The sequence below is a fragment of the Lathyrus oleraceus genome, chromosome 1 (genome assembly GCF_024323335.1).
Source record: "Lathyrus oleraceus cultivar Zhongwan6 chromosome 1, CAAS_Psat_ZW6_1.0, whole genome shotgun sequence".
Taxonomy (NCBI): domain Eukaryota; kingdom Viridiplantae; phylum Streptophyta; class Magnoliopsida; order Fabales; family Fabaceae; genus Lathyrus; species Lathyrus oleraceus.
The window spans coordinates 360,720,439-360,745,156 of NC_066579.1; the positions used below are offsets into that span (position 1 = coordinate 360,720,439).

Sequence of the window (24,718 nt, forward strand, 5' to 3'; positions counted from 1 at the left end):
GGGTTAGGTTTTAGTCGAGGGGTCATATCAACCTCAACAAACAAACCTCTGGAACTGGGTAGATGTTGCTCTTAACCTTGACATTGAGAGCCAAGGTGAAGCAGATGAAGGGTGAGTGAAGATGAGACTTCACAGCTCTTATCCCTGGCATGGGAGAGCTTAAGACAAGAATGTGTGGGTTCAGAAAGTGGGAACCCTTCTACACATTTGATACTGACTCAACTGTACAATTGTACAAGATCTTGGGTTTGTATCTGCAATGCATCAACACAGTGGTGTGAGCAAAGCAGATGACACACAGAATAGCAGGGGATAGGTTGCTTATCCCTTGGGTTCTGCCAATTGCCTCTTCACTTAGGAGGACTTTGGATATGTACAGGGACAAGATTTAAACATACACAAACATTGCCTCTTAAGGAGGACTTCAGACAGTTGCCTGGCCAAGTAACAGGCCAGGTCTTCCAGACTACATGAAGATTAGAAATATACCTCAATGCAAATTGCTTATATAAGCAAAGCAAAGCAAAAGTTCACGAGGAACTGAGCAACTAAAAGCACCTGAAATAGTCAAGCAGACATTAGTATACAACTTCAAACAAAGCAAAAAGAAACAGACATCAACAGTTAATTAGAGGCAAATGGATGTGCAAGGCACAAGGCTTAAGGCATGTGAGCCAAGCCACCTACAAAACAAACAAGTTAAACAATGATATTCAAGCAAGTTCAATCAAAAAGAATTGGTCTCATTGGTCATTTGTTGGTCAACCTGAAAACATGAGCTCAAATGTAAGTAACAGGACCACTAGGGCAAGCCTAGGGTCAAAAGAGAATGAAAAAGTCAAAACAGCAAAGGGCAAGCATTCCAAATCATGTTTAATCAATCAAGAAACAATCCCAATTGGGTTCATGTTCATATCATGCATCATCATCATTTCATAAGCAAAAGAAGTCAAAGCATGGCAAATGAGAGCTCATAGGAGTAAACAGAAAGACTTGCATCAAAAGTCAACTCAAACATTTCCAAAAATCACCAAATAAATCATGATCAATCCTAACACATATCATGGTAAGCATGTCAAATTTCATCTCATTTGGACAAGTGGAAGGCAGTCAATGAAAATCAGAAAGTCAAAGCAATTTTGAACATACTCAAAGAAGTCAACCAAACATGCATCAACTTAGAAAAATCATAAATCAGAGATGGTGTATGATAAATGAATGGGACTAAAACCATGGCAAAGATGAGGATGTCTAGTTATCTCATGTAAAATTTCATGTCCATATAATAAAGTATGAGAATTTCACAATTGAAATGGCAACATGCATCACATGAGGTCAACATTTTGGTCAAACAGGGGAGAAAATCTCAAACAATTAGGAAATGCCTCAAATAATTCCACAAAAAATCACATGCCAACTAGACATATAAGAGCTCAATCATGCAAAAAATCAATTCATTTGGAGGTCAAGAAGCATGGATACAAAAATCATGAAGTTAGACATCATTGGTGTGACACAAATTGTCACACCCTACTTCAAAAATTCACAACCCTCAAACCACATAAGATAAATTCATGATCTTTACATCAAAATAAACATGAGTGAGTCTGGTTTGAGCACAAAAAATTTCAAGTCCAAAAGATAAATCATGACCATTTCACAAAGGTTTTGGTAGAATGTACAAAATATGCATACATGTCACTAATCCTAATGCCAAACAAAAACCAATGATCACAAAATTCTGGAAAAATTATGATAAAAAAGTGGAAATCATGATGAACACAATGCAAAAATTCCCATGAGATTTGGAATTAAAATGGATGAGATATGATTTTTACAAGTTGGAGATCAAAAATGAAATAAAAAACAAAAAAACAACATTATTCAATGAGACAAGGGCACGCTGGATGGCAGTTTTTGTAATTTTCTGGAACTTAAATGGAACGCAGCGTTCCGGATGGCCTGCGTGTCACACGCTGATTCGTTACATGGCCAAAAAACAACAGAAAACATGCAAGGCACGGCTTCATGGATCAAACACGATGCAATTAGGGTTCTAACACATTCAACATCAAAAATTTCCAGATTTTCAACAAGAAAAAGTTGTAACCAAAATCAACAATCCACATACCACTGTGTTCATCTCTTAATGCTCGTCAATAATCCAAGATCGATTTACCCTAATACGAACTAACAAGGATGAACCAAGCCAAAACAAATTCACACATCAAACTTCAATCCAACATAACTTTCAAAATAACCAACCATTTTCAATCATTCAAAGCTCAGTGTGATCAGGGCAAGGAGATCTATAAAGTGTATAGCATGGATTAGAGAAAAAAGAGAATCGAATTTTTACTTGATTCTGAAGAAATGAATGCAGCAGTGGTTATTTTGTGATGCCTTGCTAAAACAGATGTCCTATGACCCTCCAGATGATGAATGATGAAGATGGTTTAGCTCAAAGATGCTTGTTTTCGCTCGACACCAACTCTGCCATGGAAGGGTGGCTGTTAATGCAACTGTGGTTCCTTGGCCTACAGTCAAGAATGATGCTCCAAAACTGCTTCCTGAATGATGATATATGATGATGCAAGGACCAGGGCTCGAATGCTTTTGGATTTTTTTGGAGAAAAGCTCAACAGTTCAGAAATGAGGTTTTTGGGAGAGAGGATTTTTCTGTCTTCAAATGGTGGCTGCTAGGGTTTCATTTAGCAGAAAAATGATGTTTAAATACTCTGTTTAAGGGTACAAATCACAGTCCATGAAAAGGTGGGATGGAGTTGGTGAAAAATGTACTTTTGGCCAATTTTCAAGCAAGTTAGGAATGGCTGTGTGTACTGCACGAAAATGACTTTGTAACATGACCAAAATATGATTTCTGAACATATTTGAATGGCCAAAGTGATTACAAATGGTTATTTTAAAAGGTCAAAATCTCACTTCACTTGAAATTAATTCAAGTAAGTCAAAAAATGCCATTTTGATCCATGATGTTTTGGTGAGTGATGGTTACATTTTTGGAAAGAGGAGGTCAAATGTGACTTGTTGGAAAAAAACCCCACCAAATTTGGCCAAATGGTTTGAGAGATATGGCCTTTTGAAGTTCAAAAATTTCTGAAAATGATTTGATCATAACTTGCCAACCATACATGGGAATTAAGTGTTCTTGGACTTTTTGGAAATGGGAGAACAAGATCTTCAACTTTCATGTTGGGCAAAAATTCATTTGAAGCTTGTGTCATGATGTAAGTTTGAGGATCAAGACTTTCCATTTTTGGCAGGTTTCAATTACAGGTCCAGTTTCTATTTTTGGAAATTTCTGATCTGGCTTCAAATTCTTCCATGATGGTGTTTGACATGATATATGAGGCCCATTTGGACATGAATAAGCTCTCTCAAACCAAATCCCATCATCAAAACCATAAAATCAATCACAGTTGACCAAGTTTGACTTTTTAGGGTTTCTGGCAAACTGTGCATTGACTGATGACTTCTGAACATCCAATCCTTGAGAAAAACACTTCAAATGGATCCCCAAGTTATGTGAACATGTTGGACCAACCCTAAGGCCTTGGCTCCTTGAGAAATGCACTTGCTTGCTTGACTGACTGATCTCCTGACCAGTTTGACCTAAATCTCTTGATTGGCTTGCACTTGAGGCAAATAGGACAATGCAATGCTATGCAGTGGACCATGTTATGTTATGACCTAATATGAGAATGTATGTACAATGATAGGTGCAAATTTGAGGTGCTACAGTATGGTCATATTAAAACTGAATGTGGGACCTACCTCAAGAAACAAAAGAGGAGTCTTGCTGCCTCTTGGTCTGATGGATGTGAAACAGAAGAAGTTGCAAATCATGTGGATGCATTGACAAGAAGATGGGGTTCTGATGAAGAGTCAAGTGATGATGAAGTAACCTTTGAAGAGCTGGCCACTACCTACAAAGAGTTGTGTCACAAAAGTGCAGAAGTGTGCAGACAAGTTGAAAACCAGAAGAAAGTGATAGCTCAGCTGGAAAATGAAAAGGGAGAATATGTGGAAACCATCTCCAAGTTGAAGACTGAAGTTGTACTCTTGAATTCCAAACTAGATGAGATGACCAAGTATGTAAGAATGCTTAACAATGGATCTGACATCTTAGACAAGATTCTCCAGACTGGTCAAATAACAGGAGACAAATCTGGAATTGGATTCAATGAATCTAAGGTTGAGTGCAGTTACACTGGTTGCAAACCAAAATCCAAACCTAAGTGCATCCATATTAAGAGCAAACCTGAGATGTCATATCTTATGTCACAACATCAGAGGGGAAGACAGCAGAAAGGGAAACATCAAAGGTGGAGATGTCATTACTGTGGAAAATTTGGCCACCTGAAGCCCTTCTGCTATAAGCTATATGGTTATCCTAACCCTGTTCATCATCAGACCCAATATCAACCAAGACCCAAACATCATAGGCATGTCAACAAGAAGCAATGGGTTCCTAAGACAAATGTTACAAGTCTAATAGCTCACACTTCCTTCAGAGTTTCAGCCAAAGAAGATTGGTATTTTGACAGTGGTTGTTCCAGACACATGACTGGAAACAAAAACCTGCTAACTGACCTTCATCCTCATGCCACAAGTTATGTTACCTATGGTGATGGAGAAAAGGGTGAAATCAAGGGAATTGGTAAGTTGGATTGCCCTGGAGTTCCTAACCTTGACAATGTCCTACTTGTTAAGGGATTAACTGCTAATCTAATAAGCATCAGTCAACTATGTGATCAAGGTATGAATGTAAACTTCACTAGAACTGAATGTCTGATTACTAACAAGGAAAATGAAGTGATCATGAAAGGAGTTAGGTCTAAAGACAACTGCTACATGTGGAGTTCTCAAGAAACCGATTACTCTTCAATGTGTACCTTGGCCAAAGAGGAAGAAGTGAAGATATGGCATCAAAGATTGGGCCATCTGCATCTTAAAGGTATGAAGATGATCATATCTGTTGAAGCTGTTAGAGGAATTCCCAACTTGAAGATTGATGAAGGAAAAATCTGTGGAGAATATCAGATTGGGAAACAGACAAGGATGTCACACCAGAAGCTCAGACATGACACCACTACCAAAGTCTTGGAACTCCTCCATATGGATTTGATGGGACCCATGCAAGTAGAAAGTCTTGGTGGGAAGAAGTATGCATATATGGTGGTGGATGACTTCTCCAGATACACCTGGATCAATTTTATAAGAGAAAAATCTGATGTTTTTGAAGTCTTCAAGGAGCTTTGTCTAAAACTTCAAAGAGAAAAGGAAAGTCCTATTATCAAAATTAGAAGTGATCATGGGAAGGAATTTGAGAATAGTAAATTTGCTGAATTTTGTGCTTCAGAAGGAATTCATCATGAGTTCTCATCTCCCATTACTCCCCAGCAAAATGGTGTGGTGGAAAGAAAAAATAGAACTCTTCAAGAATCAGCCAGAGCTATGATTCATGCTAAGAAATTGTCCTACCATTTTTGGGATGAAGCCATGAACACAGCCTGCTATGTTCACAACAGAGTGACATTGAAGAAAGGGACTCCTACAACCCTATATGAAGTCTGGAAAGGAAGAAGACCTACAATCAAATACTTCCATGTATTTGGTAGTAAATGCTATATCTTGGTTGATCGTAAACAAAGAAGGAAGATGGATCCCAAAAGTGATGAGGGAATATTTATGGGCTATTCAACAAACAGCAGAGCTTACGAAGTCTTTAATTCCAGAACTAATGTATTGATGGAATCTATTAATGTTGTGGTTGATGACCAACAGACTGATGTCACAGACGATGTCGAGACATCTCTGAATGATTCCCCAGCTGACTTCTCATACAAAAAATAAGGAAAGTGAATCTCCCCAAGCTGAACCTGAAGATGACAAAATCAACAAGGGACCCTCTATTAGAATTCAGAAGGATCATCCCAAAGATCTCATTATAGGAGATCCAAATAAAAGGGTCACTACTAGAGCAAAGGAAGTGATCTCACATGGCTGTTTTGTGTCAAAGATTGAACCTAGGAATGTCAAGGAAGCCTTGACTGATGAGTTCTGGATTAATGTCATGCAGGAGGAGTTAGGGCAATTCAAGAGGAATGAAGTATGGGAACTGGTCCCTAGACCTGAAGGAGTAAATGTCATAGGTACAAAGTGGGTATATAAGAATAAATTTGATGAACAAGGGGTTGTTACTAAAAACAAAGCAAGATTAGTAGCACAAGGATATACTCAAGTTGAAGGAGTGGACTTTGATGAAACATTTTCTCCTGTAGCTCGCCTTGAGTCCATTAGATTATTGCTTGGAGTGGCATGTATTCTGAAATTCAAACTGTTCCAAATGGATGTAAAAAGTGCCTTCTTGAATGGCTACTTAAATGAGGAAGTATATGTTGAACAGCCTAAAGGATTCACAGATCCAAATCTTCCACAACATGTATACAGATTGAAGAAAGCCCTCTATGGGTTGAAGCAAGCTCCCAGGGCTTGGTATGAGAGACTCACAGTGTTCCTCACAAACAATGGATACAGGAAAGAAGGTATTGACAAAACTCTATTTGTGAAGAATGAAGGAGGGAAGCTCATGGTGGCACAAATATATGTAGATGAGATTGTGTTTGGTGGGATGGCGGATCAGATGGTTGAACATTTTGTTAGACAAATGCAGTCTGAGTTTGAGATGAGCCTTGTTGGAGAACTGACCTACTTTCTTGGGCTACAAGTCAAGCAGATGGAAGACTCTATCTTTCTATCTCAAAGCAAGTATGCCAAGAACATTGTTAAGAAGTTTGGCATGGAGACTGCAAGCCATAAAAGGACACCTGCTCCTACACATGTGAAAATCTCCAAAGATGAAAATGGTGTTAGTGTAGATCAAAGTCTATACAGAAGCATGATAGGTAGTCTGCTATATCTCACAGCAAGCAGACCTGACATTGCATTTGTTGTTGGTGTTTGTGCTAGATATCAAGCTGAACCAAAAGTCAGTCACATAAACCAAGTGAAGAGAATACTGAAGTATGTCAATGGCACCAGTGACTATGGGATGTTATATACTCATGGATCTAGATCTATGCTGACTGGTTACTGTGATGTTGACTGGGCTGGAAGTGCTGATGATAGGAAGAGCACATCAGGAGGATGTTTCTTCTTAGGGAACAATCTGATATCATGGTTTAGCAAGAAACAGAACTGTGTATCTCTATCCACTGCTGAAGCTGAATACACAGCAGCTGGGAGTAGTTGTTCTCAACTGGTCTGGATGAAACAAATGTTGTCTGAATACAATGTCACACAAGAAGTCATGACATTATACTGTGACAACCTGAGTGCTATAAATATTTCCAAAAATCCTATTCGGCACAGCAGGACAAAGCACATTGATATTCGTCATCACTTTATTAGAGAACTTGTGGAAGAGAAGATCATAACACTGGAGCATGTTTCTACTGAAGAGAAATTAGCTGACATATTCACAAAAGCTTTGGATGCAAATCAATTTGAATGCTTAAGAGGAAAATTGGGGATTTGTATTCATGAGAATCTATAGCAATCAAAGGAGTTTGTGGTTAATATCCCAGAGGATATTTCTAACGAAAATAGCAAGGATTTTAGCAAGGTGTTTAGAAGAAGAAGTTACTTCCTCAGACTGAGGTGTGAAGGTTCCCCTGGTATGAAGATTGTGTGCTGTGAGGAAGATTGGGTTGGTTTAGCTGTTATGTGTGCTGTTATAAAGACTGGTCCCCCTGCTGTTTTGACTACTTTGGATGCTGAAGAATTTGTTTTTTTTTAAAAGTGTGTAATTTGTGGCAGTCCTTACTGATGCCTTTTTGTAATATTTGGGCTCTTAATGAGTTCCATGAATTTTTAACTATCTCAACTATTACAGCTGTGTATAATTATGGTTTGTATCTCCTAACATTTATGTTTTAACATTTTATATGTTATAACATCTGTTGTGACATTCTCTGCTAGGCTAATTGACATTTATTTTGTCTAATTGGTCACCTTTGGTCAATTTTGACTAAAAAGGGGGAGAATTGTTTATATGGAGCAGTTAAATATATGGAGCTGTGTGGAGATGTATGTGCTGGTGTAGCTGAACAGATGAACATCTACTGTTGAAGGAGATGTGTAAAACAAAATGTTGTTCAGTTCTGTGATGTTGGGGGAGATGTCTCATGTTCTGTGCAGCTGATGTTGTGGTGCACAGGTGATGTTGAAGCAGATGTCAGAGGGTGATTCTGACTGTTACAGGTGTTGTGGTTACAGGTGTTGTTATTATTAAAGGAGTTATTTGTGTTGCACAAATTTAGGGGGAGAAGAGTACCCTTGTGCATTTGTGTGTTTTACTAGTTGCTTCTATAACTAGTAATTATGTTTGTGCATTTGTGTGTTTTACTAGTTGCTTCTATAACTAGTAATTCTGTTTGCTTCTGCTGCTGATTAAACTGTTGTTTAACTGCTGATAGTTTTTCTTGTGAACAAAAAGGACAGATATATGTTTTAGCCAAAATTTGCCAAAGGGGGAGTTTGTTGGTTCTAAGTGTTGGCAACAATTTTTTTTTGGTAAAACAAAGAGTGTTCACAAGATGTTTCATGTGATGTCTTAACTTAAGATATCTATGTACCTGCTGGAGCTTAAAAACATAATTATGCAGGATTGTTTCAGGATGTCATACACAATGTCATGGCATATGATATTATGTACTTGCTGGAAATTATAAATAGAATTATGCAGGATTGTTCCAGGATGTCAGACCCGATGTCATGACATCCTGTACACAAAACATTCAGGGAGAATGTTATGTGGTTTGTGATTGCGCATTTAATGGCAATCTATGTATGATTGAAGATCTGATTTGCATGCGCATTCAATCATTAATTACAACCTGATTTAATTATTTTCCAAGGAGATCTAACCAACTGTCATGAGAAGATTTAATTGAAAAATAGTTTTAGGGTTTTCAAGATGTCCAAGCCCAGCTGAATGCTTCTATAAATAGGACATGGAAAACCTGATTTGTTACACAACCAATACTGGGCGAAATATTGAGAGAATATAAGGGTTTGTGTCTTGTTTAGTTGTGAGACTTGTAAGCCATTCAATTCATCCATAGATGATTGAATTGTTCTAATTTGTGAGTTGTAATTTGTCACTCTAAGCTTTTAAGCATGAGTGTGTGTCTACTTGATTGAAGCTGTTAAGCAAGATCAAGTGTGTATCTACTTGGTTGAAGATCAAGTGTGTGTCTACTTGGTTGAAGATCAAGTGTGTGTCTACTTGATTGAAGATCAAGTGTGTGTAATTGAAAAGTGTCTTCTTTTCAGAGTAGTTGTTGTTTAAAATCACAGGTGTGATTGAGGGGGAGTGAGTGGGTTCTCATATCTAAGAGTGCTTAGGTAGAAGTCGCACGAGTAGAGATTAGGTGAGAAAGACTGTAACTTGTTGAAGTGTACGGAGAGTCTTTGAACTGATTCTATTTAGTGGATTTCCTTCCTGGCTTGGTAGCCCCCAGATGTAGGTGAGTTGGACCGAACTGGGTTAACAATTGCTTGTGTCTCTTGCATTACTATTCTTTATCTTTATCCTGTTTGCATTACTCAGATATTAGTGTCGTGACATTACCTTCGACATCTCATATCTGATACCAGAATTTCAATGGTAAACGGCTATTATCAAAAGCTTTTCAAAATTAGTGACAAATGGTGTATGTGGAGCCAGACTAACAACACTTACCCGGGTCTTACTATAGATGATTTGCAAAGGTTAAATGAGCTTGTAGGGGATGATGAAATTAAAAGGGCAATGTTTTCAATGTATCTTTGGAAAGCTCTAGGACCGAATGGGTTCCCTAGTCGAGTTTTATCAAAAATCATGGAGTACGGTAGGAAATACAGTTTACAAGTTCGTGAGGAGAATATGGAGAAATCCTAGTGAACTAATGAATATTAGCTAGACTGATATTTACTCGATTCCTAAAGAGGAACATCCTCAAATGGCAAATCAATTTTGCCTGATATCATTATGCAACGTTATGTATAAAGTAGTGAGTAAGGTAGTAGTGAATTGATTCAAGGAGTGCATCCGAAACTAGTTTCTCCCTATCACACAGGTTTTGTCTCCGGAAGAAGTATTCATGAGAATATTATTATTGTCATGGAAGTAATGCATAACCTGCATATAATGCGAAGTCGAAGAGGATACTTTGTTGTCAAAGTAGATCTTTCCAAATCCTACGACAAAGTCAGGTTAAGAAGATTTAATTACCAAATAGTATCATAAATGTTATTATGCATGCAGTGACAGGTGTATAGACGAATGTTAAGTGGAGCAGATCTAGAAGCAAGTTTTTTCAACCTCAATGTGGGATCCGTAAAGGAGATCCCATTTTAGCTTATATTTTCGTGTTGTGCATGGAAAAGCTTTCCCACCTCATGACGGAATCTGTCAACGAAAAAAAGGTGGAAAGCGTTTTGCATGGGGAAGGAGGGACCTTTGATCTCGCATTTGATGTTTACGGATGTTCTGTTATTGGTAAAGCTATGAAGAGCCAAATGGATTGTGTTATAGATACACTTTGTCAGTTAAGTGACATGTCAGGATATGAAGTGAATACAGAAAAGACGTGTGTAATGTTTTCTAATAATGTCCATCGTATTACGAAGGCAAAGATCATGCAAATATCTGAATTCTGTGAGACGACGAACATGGGAAAATACCTTGGAGTTTCGTTAAGAGGAAAAAGCCTTAAGAGAAGAGACTACCAATACCTAACGGAACAACTAAAATCGAAATTGGCTACCTCGAAAACTAACCAACTTTCTTTTGCATGTAGAGTTACTTTGGCGAAGAGCATTTTGGTGACTCTCTCAATCTACCCTATGATGACTAATATCCTACCTAAAGCATGCATTGATGAAATTCACATAATCTAGAAAATATTTATTTGGTGAGATACTAATAAGAAGAGGAAGCACCATGCGATCAATTGGGATATGGTCACCAAGCACAAAGACGCATGAGGTCTAGGCTTTCGTAAACTTGATCGAATGAATAAAGCATACTTCATGAAACTAGTTTGGAAATTACATAATGAGGAATACAAGCTTTGGTGTAATGTTTTGAAGAGAAAATATCACACGACTAATATGAATGAGTATGAGTGCAAAAGCAAAAATTCAAAGTTATGAAAGGATATTATTAGACTAAGAGATAAAGTTAAAAAGCATGGTAGTTGGAGCATTGGGGATATAGATACTATTGACGCGTGGGAAGAGTGTTGGGTCGAACCAGAGGTCGTTATCAACAATTTAGTTCCTGTGATACCTATCGAGTTAGAGAATGTTAAGGTGATGAACCTCGTGAATAAAGATAGAGAATGAAACTGGAGAAAATTACAAGCTTGGATTCCGGAGATAATCTTGTAGAAAATCAAAGCGATTATGCCTCAAAGAATTTAGTATGGGAAAGAATAATTTATATGGGCAGGAGCTGAAAAAGGTTCTTACCCAGTGAAATGCATGTATGTCAGTTTGGTTAGAAACAAGGAATTTAACACGGAAGGGATGTGGAGTAAAATATGGCGGTTGGAAGTGCATGATAAATTGAGGTGTTTCATGTGGCTTCTTGGTCATGATAGGTTACTCACCAATTTCGATAAGAGCTTGAAAAGTTTGGGTGGGGCGGAATGTAGGCTTTGTGGAAGTTTGAAGGAAGATACCATGCATGTTTTTAGGGATTATCCTAAAGCTTTACAACTTTGGAGGAATAAGATTCTGGAAAGTATTAAGAGCGGCTTTTTCTATATGGAGATTCATGATTAGATTAGGCTAAACCTAAAGAAAAGTAGTAACCAGAGCAATTTTTGGCCAATAGGATGTCATATTCTTTGGTTTTGGCGTAATAAGGAGGATCATGATACGCAATTCCATAGACCACAAAAACTAGGATTGTATGTGAAAAAGAGAGTTAATGGGTATGAGGAGGTGATGGAAAATAACGATGTGGTTAAGGGTGGCGAGAAGACTGTTATTTGGGTGGGCGGGTGGGGGGAGCCCCTAGAAGAGAGTTGGGTAAAACTTAATACTAATGGAGCGCCTGATGTTAGCAAGGACTCGGGGTGTGGTGGTATCATTCAAAACATGTATGGTGAGTACAAAGGTGGCTTCTGAAAGAATATTGAGAAGTGAAGTCTGTTTGGAGTGAAACTTTGAGGCGTTTTTAAGGCCTAACTTTGACCAAGAAATTAGGTATGACTAATGTAGAATTGAATGTGGATTCTTTGGATATTGTCAAAATGTTAGAGTCTGGAGGCCTCTCGACTACATGTGGATACACTTTGATCAAACAAACTTATCAGCCAATAGAAATGCATGAGGAAGTAAGAGTGATGCATTCGTATATGGAAGCGAATTTATGTGCAAATGCGCTAGCAAAGGCGAATGTTGAGAATATAGAGGAATTTATATTTTCTAGAGGAGATCTTGAGCTTTATTAAGCATATGTTAGATTTCGATAGTAAGGGAACTTGTTTCCCGTAAACTACCAGGTTCGTAGTTTACCTCTGGAGTATTGCGAATTCGGATCCGATTTCGATAAATGCAAATCCTGGTTGATTCAAAACATACCCGATTTATACCATGGTCTTCTTAACGATACCAATTTCTCTCATAATCAACCAATTCATTATTCCTAATTTATCCATTTTGAATTTTCTATATTTTATGTGATTTATTTATTCTATTTTATTACTATCATCATAACCTCATGAATAAAGCTAGAGATGGGATGAGAGAGAATTACAAGCTTTGATTTTAGAGATAATCCTGCAGAAAATCAAAGCGATTCTGCCTCCAAGAATTTAGCATGGGAAAAACGAATTTATGTAGGCAGGAGCTGGAAAAGGTTTTTACTCAGTGAAATACATGTTTGGTAGTTTGGTTAGAAATGAGGAATAACACTGAAGGGTTGTGGAGAAAAATACGGCGACTGAAAGTGCAGGATAAATTGAGGTGTTTCATGTGGCTTCTTAGTCATGATATGTTGCTCACCAATTTCCATAAGAGCTTGAAATGTTTGAGTGGGGTGGAATGTAGGCTTTGTGGAAGTGTGAAAGAAGATACCATGCATGTTTTTAGGGATTTTCCTAAAGCTTTATAGCTTTGAAGGAATGAGATTCTGGAAAGTATTAGGAACGAGTTTTTCTCCATGGAGCTTCATGATTGGATTGAGGTAAACCTAAAGGAAACTAGTAACTGGAGTAATTTTTAGACAGTAGGATGTCACAGTCTTTGGTTTTAACATAATAAGAAGGAACATGATGTGCAATTTCATAGATCGCCAGAACTAGGACTGTATGTGAAAAGAGAGTTTATGAGTATGTGGAGGAGATGGAAAGTAACGATGTGGTTAAGGGTGGCGAGAAGACCGTTATTTGGGTGGACGGGGAGCCCTTAGAAGAGTGATAAGTAAAACTTAATATTGATGGAACGACTAATGCTAACAAAGACTCGGGGTGTGGTGGTATCATTCGAAACATGTATGGTGAGTGCAAAGGTGGTTTCTGATATAATATTGAGAAGTGGAGTTCGTTTTGAGTGAAACTTTGAGGCGTTTTAAGGCATAACTATGACCAAGAGATTAGGTATGACTAACATAGAATTGAATGTGGATTCTTTGGTCATTGTCAAAGTGTTAGAGTCTGGAGGCCCCTCGACTACATGTGGATACACTTTGATCAAACAAATTTATCAGCCAATGGAAATGCACGAGGAAGTCAGAGTGGGGCATTCGTATAGGGAAGCAAATTTATGTACAGATGTGCTGGCAAAGCCAGATGTTGAGAGTAGAGAGGACTTGTCTTTTTTAGAGGAGATCCCGAGTTTTATTAAGCATATGTTAGATTTTGATAGTAAGAGAACTTCTTTTCTAAAATTGACGTTGATGTAGTTTTTTTTGTTTTGTTTGGGCCTTAGCCCTTAATCGTCTTTCATTAAAAAAAAATTAATTAGAAATTGATAAATTGACGATAGTTATAAAGTAGGTGATGAGAGTTATTAATGTTGTTCAATTCAAAAATAAAAGAGAGAAGTTGATGGAAAATAAATCTATTGTGAGGAGAATTGATTTCAAGAAAGCTAGAAATTGCAACTTCATCAAAAATCAATTACAAACAAGAAAATATACGATGACATTAAGTTATTTCAAAATATTAAAATTGATTTTGAGAGACCATAATTGATTTTAAAGCTTTCTCCGGACTTGGATAACCTTTTTGACCATACTAATTTTACTTAATTTTATTTTATTTTAATGAATTATTAAAAAAAAAAATTATGGCAATAAACTAATTTGGAGAAAGTGGTCAAGCTAAAACGACGCCGTACGGACATGATTAACAAATTTCTCAAAATCTACCATCTTCTAAATACACCGTCTCTTTTCTAAACCTGCGTTTCGAAAAAGAATCGTTTTTATTCTTCGTTAAAAAAAACCTACACAAGTGAAGAATCCGCGAGAGAAAAACTGAAGTTAGCATTACTGCACAACAATGGCAGAAAAACCCCAACCGGTTCGGGTATTATACTGCCAGGTTTGCAGTTTACCCCCTGAGTATTGCGAATTCGGATCCGATTTCAATAAATGCAAACCCTGGTTGATCCAAAACGTACCCGATTTATACCCTAATCTTCTTAACGGTATCTATTTCTCTCATAATCAAACCAACTCATCATTCCCAATTTAATTTCGATTTTTTTCAATATTTTAATGTCATTTATTTATTCTATTTTATTATCTTCATCATAATTGTTATTGTTGCTATTGTTGTTGTTTTTGTGCAGAGGCAAATGAGAAGGAAGCTGATAAAGTTGCTGATAAGCTACAAGCTACTGGTATATCTTCTGCTTCTAGTGCTGGTGCTGCTTCTTCAGGTTTGTTTTTATTTATTTATTTTATAATTTTTCTGTATTTTTTTTCAATAAAAAATGTTATTGAACATCAATTTGAGACAACGGAAAATAACTAGATAGCTTTTAAAATAATCAATTTCAATCACTTGGTTAATTAAGTGTTTGATTTAGTTGATAAATATATCAGGTTTTGTGTTGCAGCTTATTAGCTATGTACTGGACTTTATTAACCACAAATTTAAATGTGATTAACCTTGATTTTCCAAGTTTTCAGATCTACTAGTAGTCATTCAGAGTAGTCATTCAGAGTAGTCATTCCGAGATAGTGGCGTGGAGCGGCCGGCCAAAAAGTGGGATAGCGTAGAGCGGAATGACCGCTTTATTTGATCATTTTTTTGGACAAATTACATACAATAATTAAAAACATTTATTTAATGAAAAATTAAACAAATAACTCAACTCATAAAATATTCATAGATCAAAGCACACATAACTCTTAAAGTGCATAAACAACTCTGAAGGAAGGAAGGAAGGAAGGTTAAGTTTGAGTCTCAACTCAAATTTGATTGAAAAACTCAAAATACCCTTAAAACATTGTAAATTTAAGGGGTAATTTTAATTTCGGTGTTTTAGAGGGGAAAAGGATAGCAGGCCAAAAACCGCTCCGGGCCAGGAACCGCTCTGCTATCCCGGTCTATAGGGCCGCTATGGTTTTCTGCACTGCTGAGGCTCTTCCCATAATGGTCGGCCTCCGCTTTGCTATAGTGGGATAGTGCCGCTATTGGCTACTCTGCAAGTAATTGGAATACCTGGAGTTATGGTAATAGTGTTCAACTTTGATGGTTCATGAAGTATTCAATCTTGATATACCCATTAGCCACTTATTGAACTGTGTTGCCATTTGAGAAATTGTCAGATTTTGCTGTCCCAAATTGATTTTCCAATGAAATTTCTGAATATTTTTTGTGGTTGTGAGCTGAATGTTGTTTCTCTTTTTTATTTTATTTTTAATAACCTATTGCTTGGCAATTGGTGATTATTATTTGATTCCCTATGTTGTTATTTTAGCAGGGAAGCCAGAAGAGGTTAAACGCCTTCCAGGTGGGAAGATAAAGAAGAAGGCATGTTTTGGAATTCTTAAATGCAATTTTCATTTGATGTTATATGTTCATGATGACAATTACAATCATTTGATTGATACTATCAGATGTGGTTTTTTCTTTTCAGGACAAGCAAGAGGTTATAATTGAGAAGGTCGTACGTAACAAACGAAAATCTATCACCACTGTTAAGGGCTTGGAACTTTTTGGTAAGTTGTATTTTTCCTTCTGTTTTGTTTGGATATCTAGCGATGATATGTAGAATGGATTGAAACTGAAGACGATTTAAAGAAATAATGTTTCTTTTTTTCAGTTTTGAAAAGAAATGGAATGGTACGAGATTATTAGCAAAAAGTATCTCAGCCCATACTTACAAATTGTTTTTTTTTTGGGAGGAGAGATGATCTAGGTATTATATGGAATGGAGTGAAATAGATTCTATGAAGTTCTACCCCAAATCGGCAACTAATCTCATTCCATTTCTATTTATTCCATATCTTTTTATCTATGTTGCCAAGGTCTAGTATGGTGGAGTACATGGTTTTCAAAAAATCTAGGGAACTTTAAGGTAACATGAAACTATATATGTATACCTCAGAAGACCTAGATTTTAGAGGATAAAGAACTTGAATTACCGAAATAAAAAACTAGAATCAGTACTGAATTGCTACTCTGTCACTTGAATCTGAAGTTTGGGGAGGGGATACATACAAAGCAAAAAATAGGGTAATTTGACATAAGGAATGGGGAAAACAATTTTTCATATTTTTTACCAAACATTCTTAGAATCTATTCGGCTGCAGGTACAGGTTTGCAACTTTGTACATATATCCAAATAAAACCCATGCCCAGATGCTACCCTCATTTTCCCAAATTTGATACTCAGTTATTTCTTTCTAGTTGATTTTTTTTTTTTGGAATGTACGAGATATGTATCCATGAGTACCCAATGGGTACCGGGTGGCTTTAATTTTGGAGTACCTTTGTTCATAGATTTTAATTAATTCAAACAAGGCCTTGACTTATCATTACACATCTGCTGTTGGTATTTAGCTCAAACACTTATTTCATTTCAGGTGTCAAGCTCAGTGATGCTTCAAAGAAACTCGGGAAAAAGTTTGCTACAGGAGCTTCTGTTGTCAAGGTTTATTGGCTTATCCATAATGGACCTGTATAGTTGCTTAGTAGTTGGATATAATGTTTTATACTATTTTTTGATTGGTGTCAGGGCCCAACTGAGAAAGAACAAATTGATGTTCAAGGGGATATATCTTATGACATTGTGGAGTTCATTACAGATACATGGCCTGATGTGAGTGGTTTTTATTGTCTATTGTCCGACATTATAATTTAACTTAATATGTATCCATGGTAGTGGTAAACGTTGAACAATGATATATAAAAAATGAAGCTTTATCATTTTTAGTAGTATAATTTCTGTTCTAATTTGCTTGTTCATATGTGGAAGAGATACTGGTGGCTGTTTTATTTAGGTTAATATCAGCTTAGGAAAATGTGTTGTTTAAAATAGCAATCTGTCTTTGACACCAGCCTATGTGATTTATTGAACATTTCATCAACCTAGGATATAATTTCTGAAAGGATCCAATTGGTAAATTTTATTATGCTGGATTTGTTTTTATGGTTATGAAACCCAGTGGAAACACATCCTTTGCTCATGCATAAACAAGTTAGTATAATCCATACTAGTGAGCCTAGGAAAATATGGATCTATGACCGAAAGAGTTGGTGGTGAGCATGTTTTACAAAATCTTCCATGGTTTAATCTGTTTCGTAATCTGATAGGATACTAGATTTGGGCCTTAGCCCAATAGAGAGGCTGAATAGGGAAATAGGAGAACGTGGCAATATTCTGTTAGCAAAGGAGTTTCTGTAGTAAGAGAGAGGGAGGGGAAGTTGAGAGGTATTCAGAAAAGTGGTTTGTGTGTAGGAGAGACTTCTATCTGGGTTAGGAGATTTCTATCTGGATTAGAAGTTCATTAAACTCTGGTTTTCTTTTCCTGTCTCTGTTTTCACCATTGTAAGAGCTTTCAGCCCAGCATTTTCCAATTCAATAGCAAACAGTTACTTACCTAAATTTCTAGTTTCTATCATAATCTCCCTGCTTTATTTATACCATGCATATCATGTCAATAGTTCTTTTCTTTATACACCAAAGGGTTAAATATGTCTTTTGCTCTTACGATGTTGGGGCCTAAGTTTAGTTCTTAATTATTGTTGTTTTTTAGTCTCTACAATATTTTCTTCATAGTTTTAGTCCATGCTATGATGTCAACATGTATTATTTAACTATTTTTTGAGGGCATGTTTGGAACATTATAAATAGTTCCTCTGCAAGAAATTAGTTCAAAATTTGGTTTCTATTGTCTAGATTGTTGTTACCTTAATATCTTGAATTTTTTATGTTAAAAAATTCAAGTTTTAATAATGTTCGAAACATATGTGATAAATCATTAAAAATGTAAGAGTTTAAGGATAATTATGCAAAACTATTTTTAGCATGAACTAAAACTATGCCCAAAAAAAAATTTGAAGACAAAAAAACATTGAAAAGGGCTAAACTTGGAAGTCCTTATTTTTTAGGAACGAAAATCATATTTAACCCTAAATACAAATAGTTCTCTTTATCCCTAACCTAGCTAATTCTTATATGATTTTAAAATCTATCTTGTTTCTGCAGGTTCCGGAAAGAGCAATTTTCTTTATAGAAGATGGGAAGAAGGTTCCAGCTGCTTGATTTTGAGTATTTATTAAAAGACTCTGAACTGGTGGTTAGAATCAGCTATAATTCTGTATTTTGAAGGGAATGGCTGATAGATTTGGTATTTAATGTTTAAAAACTACTTTAGCCATTGAAGCCCTCCTTTTCTCTCTCCCTATAACAAGTATCAGGGCATAATACAACGTATATTTTCATTTACACTGTTCAATCAATTGTGTGCGAATAGATACAATAGGATGAAAAAGGTTTATTTACTTCAATTCTGCTTGCAAATTGCCAACTTTAACCTACACTTTTTTAACAACCTTGTCTAATATTAATCTGTATGTTTAGAATAACATGGTATTTACCAGAATTATTAAGCTCTTTCACTTATAAAGATATTAGAAGAAACTAGAGTGAGGGTATCCCATGAGAAATCGATTAGCAGGCTGATGAGAATAAGAATAATTTGTTTTAAACATTGGACCCATCAACATCTTTTAGAATTGTTTGCTCCATTTAAATGGCTGACTCTAACGTCCCATGTTACTTTCAGCATTACCGATACTCCGGACAAAACTAATAATTATTTTCAGTATGTTTTGTCCACAATTTTATAAAACTTTCGATAAGATCATCATCTCAAAATTACTCCTGGTCTTGATGCTTCGACTTGTAAGCCATTAGTTCCGTTAATTTATCTTTTCTGGTGAACTCATCAATTCACCTGTATATTTACAATTTTTTGGTATTGACTATAACATAAAGCAACTAAAATTATTTTTCACTAATCCAAAGCAATTAATCATATAGTATATATGAATGATTATCATTTCCAATTAAAACTAATCAACATCTAAAAAAAACCTAGCACATAAGCTTTATCAACCTGCATAACAAAACGCCATATACCACCATTTTTATAAACAACAAACTAGGCCAACTAATTTCTTAATTATGTTATATAATTCTCATGATCGTCTATGAAGTATATCCCTGTAACGTAAAATGGAATCAAGCCTTTCCATCCTAAGTTGCTGCTTAAACCTTTTGATAAAATCATCAGCCTTTGCATCCACTTCCTCCTCTTCCATTTCTGATCCAACTTTCTTCTCCTCCTCCACCTTTACAGACTTCAACCGGCCAAAATTCCCCGACATAAGCCGTTCCAAGAGCGACGGAGCTCTTGGTAGCGGATTCCCAATCAAGTTATCCCTACCTTCATTCATTTCTGTTTCACAAACATCCGTGTCAATCGATTTGGTCTGGTCCAATACAGTCTGGTCGAGTTGGTTCATGTCTTGATTTTGAACAACCTCGATCTGACTTTCCACCAATGTTGCTGGTGGTTTGAATTTACAGCAACCTAGTCCAAACGACGTCACTCGTTCAAAAAACGACGACGTGGGAGGGACTAGTTGTTGCGACGAGTCGGGTAGATTTTTTCTTTGAGCGGCGAAACGAGAGGTAATAGCAATGGTGCCGATGACAAGGTTTAAGAATAGGAATATGCAGGAGGGACTTATAAGCCAACTTGCAATCATATCATATGCTGAAACTGAATCTGCTTCACTCATACTGATATGAAAAGTAACTTCTTTTCTTCAAAAGCAGAATAGAAGGAAAAAAATGTTTTTCTCTGTAACTGAGAGTTGTTAGAGCATGCAAATTAATGGTGCTGCTGTTTTGGTAGCTATTGTGAAATGTGCGTCTTTATATAAAAAAGTGAACAGTTTATAATTAAAATGAAGTTGACGTTTACTTCTTTTATTACCAGTTGTTTCTTTTTTAATCTAAATATTAAATTTCAACGTCAGGTGTTCCATGAGTGCATGTGTTTTTAATAAAAAATAATGATCTAAAGTGAAAGGAATCGGTAGTTTCATTTTTGTTGATTGATTCCAAAATATTTGTAAAAATTTAATAAGTATTGCATTTTCATTTATTCTATCTAAAGATTGCATGTAAAATAGTTTATTCCTCAAATAAATATTAAAACATCTTTGTGATTTAATATAATACAAATTCCGACCACAAGACTCAAGAGGAAAGGTTTAACCGAAAAGAGAAAGCATAAACGTATGTAAAAAAAGGCAAATTTATAATGTATTGGAGCAGGTAATTATGCATTCGAGAGTTGTGTTGACCATTTAGATCAATCTGGCAGGTGACTGTGCTCCACGTCTCACTCTATACTTTCTGTTGAGAATCATTTCCATTATTTAAGAGGAAAGACGTACTATTTCTCAGGTATTCAAATTCATTTTCACTTTCACATCACTTTGTATTTTCTTACACACTTAAGGGTTGGAGTACTAACATTGCAGGTCAACCCTTTCTCCACTGTACTGGAAACTCAAATTTATTGTATCAAGCACTATTTCATCGTTCATCGAACAATTCTGGTTTTACAGGAACCCCATCCTTACTCAATAAATCCCTCACAAGCTGAACATATTCCGATATCGACCGACCTGTTCTCAATCTTAAGGCATGCATCGCTTACTTGAAATCTATAAGTCTCAATCTATGGCAGATATTCATAATTTTTAACCGAGAAATCTAGACTACGTGACACTTTTCTTCCATTGATGAGCTTTCACAGTTTATGGAAAACAAAGTCAGATTTCCATGTATTTGCATGTTCATATCTCATCCGATCCAAAGATCTAGATTTCCTCCCTTAAAATTTTAGCTCTCTTTTTCTTGTTCTTCTTCTTTAATTCTCAACTTCCTTCCTAACAAATTCTTCTTTAGATTTATCAACCATGGTGGCATCCAAAGCCACTCACTCTGCTGTCCAACGACAAGCCGCTGCCACTGAAATATTTAAGGATCCACATCATTTTTCTTAAGCAAAAGACGACCAAGTCTTGATAGCATCTCTATCTAATCCTTTATAGCAAGATCATGTTCATATGAGAGTCGGTTAAGTAGTATTACAAGATCTCCAGTTTTTGGAATCGACACAACAATTTCATCAAGGCGAACCTTCACATAAACCTCCATCACTCCCCGTGATTCCTAGATAGGAAACTCTCCCTGGTCTTCAGATGTTACAATCTAACCTCAGGATCCAAGGAGCTACTAATGTATACAATCAAGTGTAACATCATAATTTACAATTCCTGGATGAGAGGTTGTTTATAATTGAAGATAACCCTACAACACATAAATATGAATAATAGCACTATGCGGAAGGCAACCTCCTAAAGAAATAAAATTGTCATTCCTAAGTCGGCTTCCATCAGAGTACCAACGTCGTAGGGAGAAATTCCGAGATCACTGAGTCGCCATAACCACTAAAGATACAAGACTTCTCCCCTCAATTCCAAAGGGGGGAATTGTCCACTTTACCAAATTGGCAATAGTCGTGGGAGACACATATGACAGACTGAAATGTTGGATCTTCGAGAAGGGGTTAAGGCAAGACTGCATGTTCCAAGAGAAGCTAGGACTCAAAGAGGTCTATATCTTAAAAGATTTTTTTATTAGGGTACAACCTTACATCAATTATGAAGAAAAACTCATGGTTGAAGAGCAGGAAATCCTGGACTCAATCAGGCACCTGAGAAAAATAGAGGTTTTCACAAAGAAGATGGAGAACATGACACCCAATCTAGGTTCAATGCGTACACTCCCCTGAAGACTTTGAGGGATTAAATTTGGAAGGAATGCATAAAAACCAAGTTCAAGGAGGTCAGGGTCAGGAATTTATACCTAGTCAAGGAATCTTCCTGGACAGATAAGTCCAAGTACTGTCGTTTCTATAAGAGTCATGGCCATAACATGAATGACTGCATCCAGCTGAGATATGAAATAAAAGCACTGATAAATAAAAGGCGTATGACTGAATACACCAGAGATAATAAGAGGGGTCGAGGAAGGTTCACTAAAAAAGAAGCATTCTCTCGGGAGGGAGAAATCCATCAAAGCTGCTTCCAAATCCAAAGGAAAAGATACCAACACCGATGAAGAAGAAATCCATAAAATAAAGCGCCAGTAAATTGCTTCAATCATTGGTGGTGTCCTAAGAGAAAGGAACCCCTCTAAAGGGATGATGAAGAGGAAGATCTCCGAGCTAAATACCGTTAAAAAAGGAGGGAATAACTTTAACAGGGATGTCGGGTAAGCCAATCTCCAGATTCAGTGACAGTGAGAAAGTAGGGTGGATCCTAAACAATGTTTTTCCTTTGGTGATAACAACCACGATTTATAATTTCAACGTCTCCTAGGTGCTTATTGATGAAGGGAATTCTTGTGATATCATGTACTTGAACCTTTTTGAAAATTTGTGGTTGAATAAATAAATAATGGCCTTATGATAGATCTGACCTATAAGACTTCAACAATATAGTAACTTGTCCTTGGGGGTACATTGAACTGATGGTCACCTTAGGAGAGGTACAAGATGTCAGAACGAGTGACTCTTAATTCCTGGTCATTCCCTTAAAAACGTCTACAATTTCATCCTAGAAAGACCCTTTAAGACAATATTAGACGCAGTGGCGTCCTTGATAACCCTTAAGTTGAAGTTCCCCAAATTCCATGATGAGCCGGTGATGATACGCACCAAGCAATATGGGAAAAAAGGATATACAAATCACTACGACAAGACCAAAAAGGTGAAGGAAAATCTATGAAGATTAACATATCTTCCCTAATTAGGAAGTTGAGAGACATGACTATTCATCCCCAAGTAAGTAAGGCGGATCATCCCGACCGGATATGTGCAAGTAACTAATCTAGGTGAAGTCAAAGCCAGCCATCATGTCCCCGATGGTCAGTAAGCAATCATTATTCCACTTGGTTATTTTTAATTCAGCCAATATGTAAAGTTATGATGCACTTTATGATGTACACAGTTAGCCCATCAGAAAATAAATAAAATTTCACTAAACTCTATATTTCCTTGTGATTATAAAAGGTAACGATGAGTCAGTGATGTTGTCACAAAACCTGTTGGCGTACGACCAAAGTAATCAAAGGCCCATCATAAAGGCTTAAAGGTATTGTCACAAACATCACATACGTAGGACTAAAGAAATCGAAGCCCCACAATACCAGCGCACACAAAAAGAAAGCATGCCACAAAGTAACAAGTAACGACTCACCATCTTTTGATAGCTAGCCACTATAGAGGCAACAATGAGTTCAAAATGCATCGACCTTAAACCCGATTTTAATCTAGGGGAAAGGAAGGGGTATCAACCCTTAGCTGGGCATAATCCCTAGATACGTCCAATAAAACTTCGAGCACAATCTCGGAGGGAAAGCTGTATCCCATAGAAACAAACTCGAGACCAATAACAATATCATATAAATAGGTAAAAATAATGGTAAGTAACAAAACTGAAATACACATTGCAGGACATGAATTATAAAGTTTTCTTATTCATTGAATACACAAGTGTAAGAGAAAAAAGAAGAATATATATATATATATATATATATATATATATATATATATATATATATATATATATGGTAATCCACTAAGGAAACTGTCATACGGTGAAGTGACTTTGGGTGCTTTTGCTTTGGAAAGCAAATGTCGCGGATAGCAAGAGTCGCCACCGACTTTTCTTTTATCCAATAAGGAAAGGTGGAAAAGAACAGGAAAGACCTTGATTAGATTTTTGGGTTCGGGAGGTACATTATACAAAGGGAAGGTGTTAGCACCCTTTGTATCCATGGTTATCCATGGGCTCTTAATTGCTTAATCACTTATGTTTTTCTTGTTTGAAAAAGTGTTTGAGAACTGTTTAGAAAATGTTTGAAAAGAGAGTTTAACTTTGTAATGATTCTTGTACGAATGCATACAAAGTGTTTTATCTCGTTTAATTTTGAAAGCTGTTTAGAAAAATATAACTTGGCAATGATTCTAGTGCGAATGTATACCAAGTGGTGATTTTCTAATAGATGTTTTGCAAAGTGTGAGGTGTGAAAG

The 24,718-nt window shown here is 36.4% G+C and overlaps 2 protein-coding genes across 3 annotated transcripts; one reads left to right on the forward strand and one right to left on the reverse strand.

The window, feature by feature from the left end:
* Window positions 1-14,421: 14,421 nt before the first annotated feature.
* On the forward strand, window positions 14,422-19,046 carry LOC127136527 (translation machinery-associated protein 22). Of its 2 annotated transcripts, none has more exons than XM_051063074.1 (7): window positions 14,422-14,730; window positions 14,875-14,964; window positions 16,012-16,064; window positions 16,171-16,252; window positions 17,120-17,187; window positions 17,272-17,355; window positions 18,745-19,046. In XM_051063074.1, the coding sequence occupies exons 1-7, from the start codon at window positions 14,583-14,585 to the stop codon at window positions 18,799-18,801; spliced, it is 582 nt and encodes a 193-aa protein (XP_050919031.1). In that variant the 5' UTR covers window positions 14,422-14,582; the 3' UTR covers window positions 18,802-19,046. The 2 variants fall into 2 exon arrangements, with proteins under 2 accessions (XP_050919031.1, XP_050919034.1); XM_051063077.1 differs by having other exon boundaries at window positions 14,433-14,730; window positions 16,015-16,064.
* A 488-nt stretch (window positions 19,047-19,534) lies between these two features.
* LOC127115755 (uncharacterized) lies at window positions 19,535-20,447 on the reverse strand. The gene has a single exon (XM_051047220.1). The coding sequence runs from the start codon at window positions 20,343-20,345 to the stop codon at window positions 19,740-19,742; it is 606 nt and encodes a 201-aa protein (XP_050903177.1). The 5' UTR covers window positions 20,346-20,447; the 3' UTR covers window positions 19,535-19,739.
* Window positions 20,448-24,718: the final 4,271 nt, after the last annotated feature.

What these genes read in the sequence shown, in the direction of transcription:
- LOC127115755 (XM_051047220.1), bottom strand. Translation starts at nt 20,345, where the DNA reads ATGAGTGAAGCAGATTCAGTTTCAGCATATGATATGATTGCAAGTTGG.
- LOC127136527 (XM_051063074.1), top strand. Translation starts at nt 14,583, where the DNA reads ATGGCAGAAAAACCCCAACCGGTTCGGGTATTATACTGCCAGGTTTGC. An exon ending in GTGGGAAGATAAAGAAGAAG is followed by an intron (nt 16,065 to 16,170) that starts GCATGTTTTGGA and finishes TTTTCTTTTCAG; the next exon opens with GACAAGCAAGAGGTTATAAT. An exon ending in TAAGGGCTTGGAACTTTTTG is followed by an intron (nt 16,253 to 17,119) that starts GTAAGTTGTATT and finishes ATTTCATTTCAG; the next exon opens with GTGTCAAGCTCAGTGATGCT.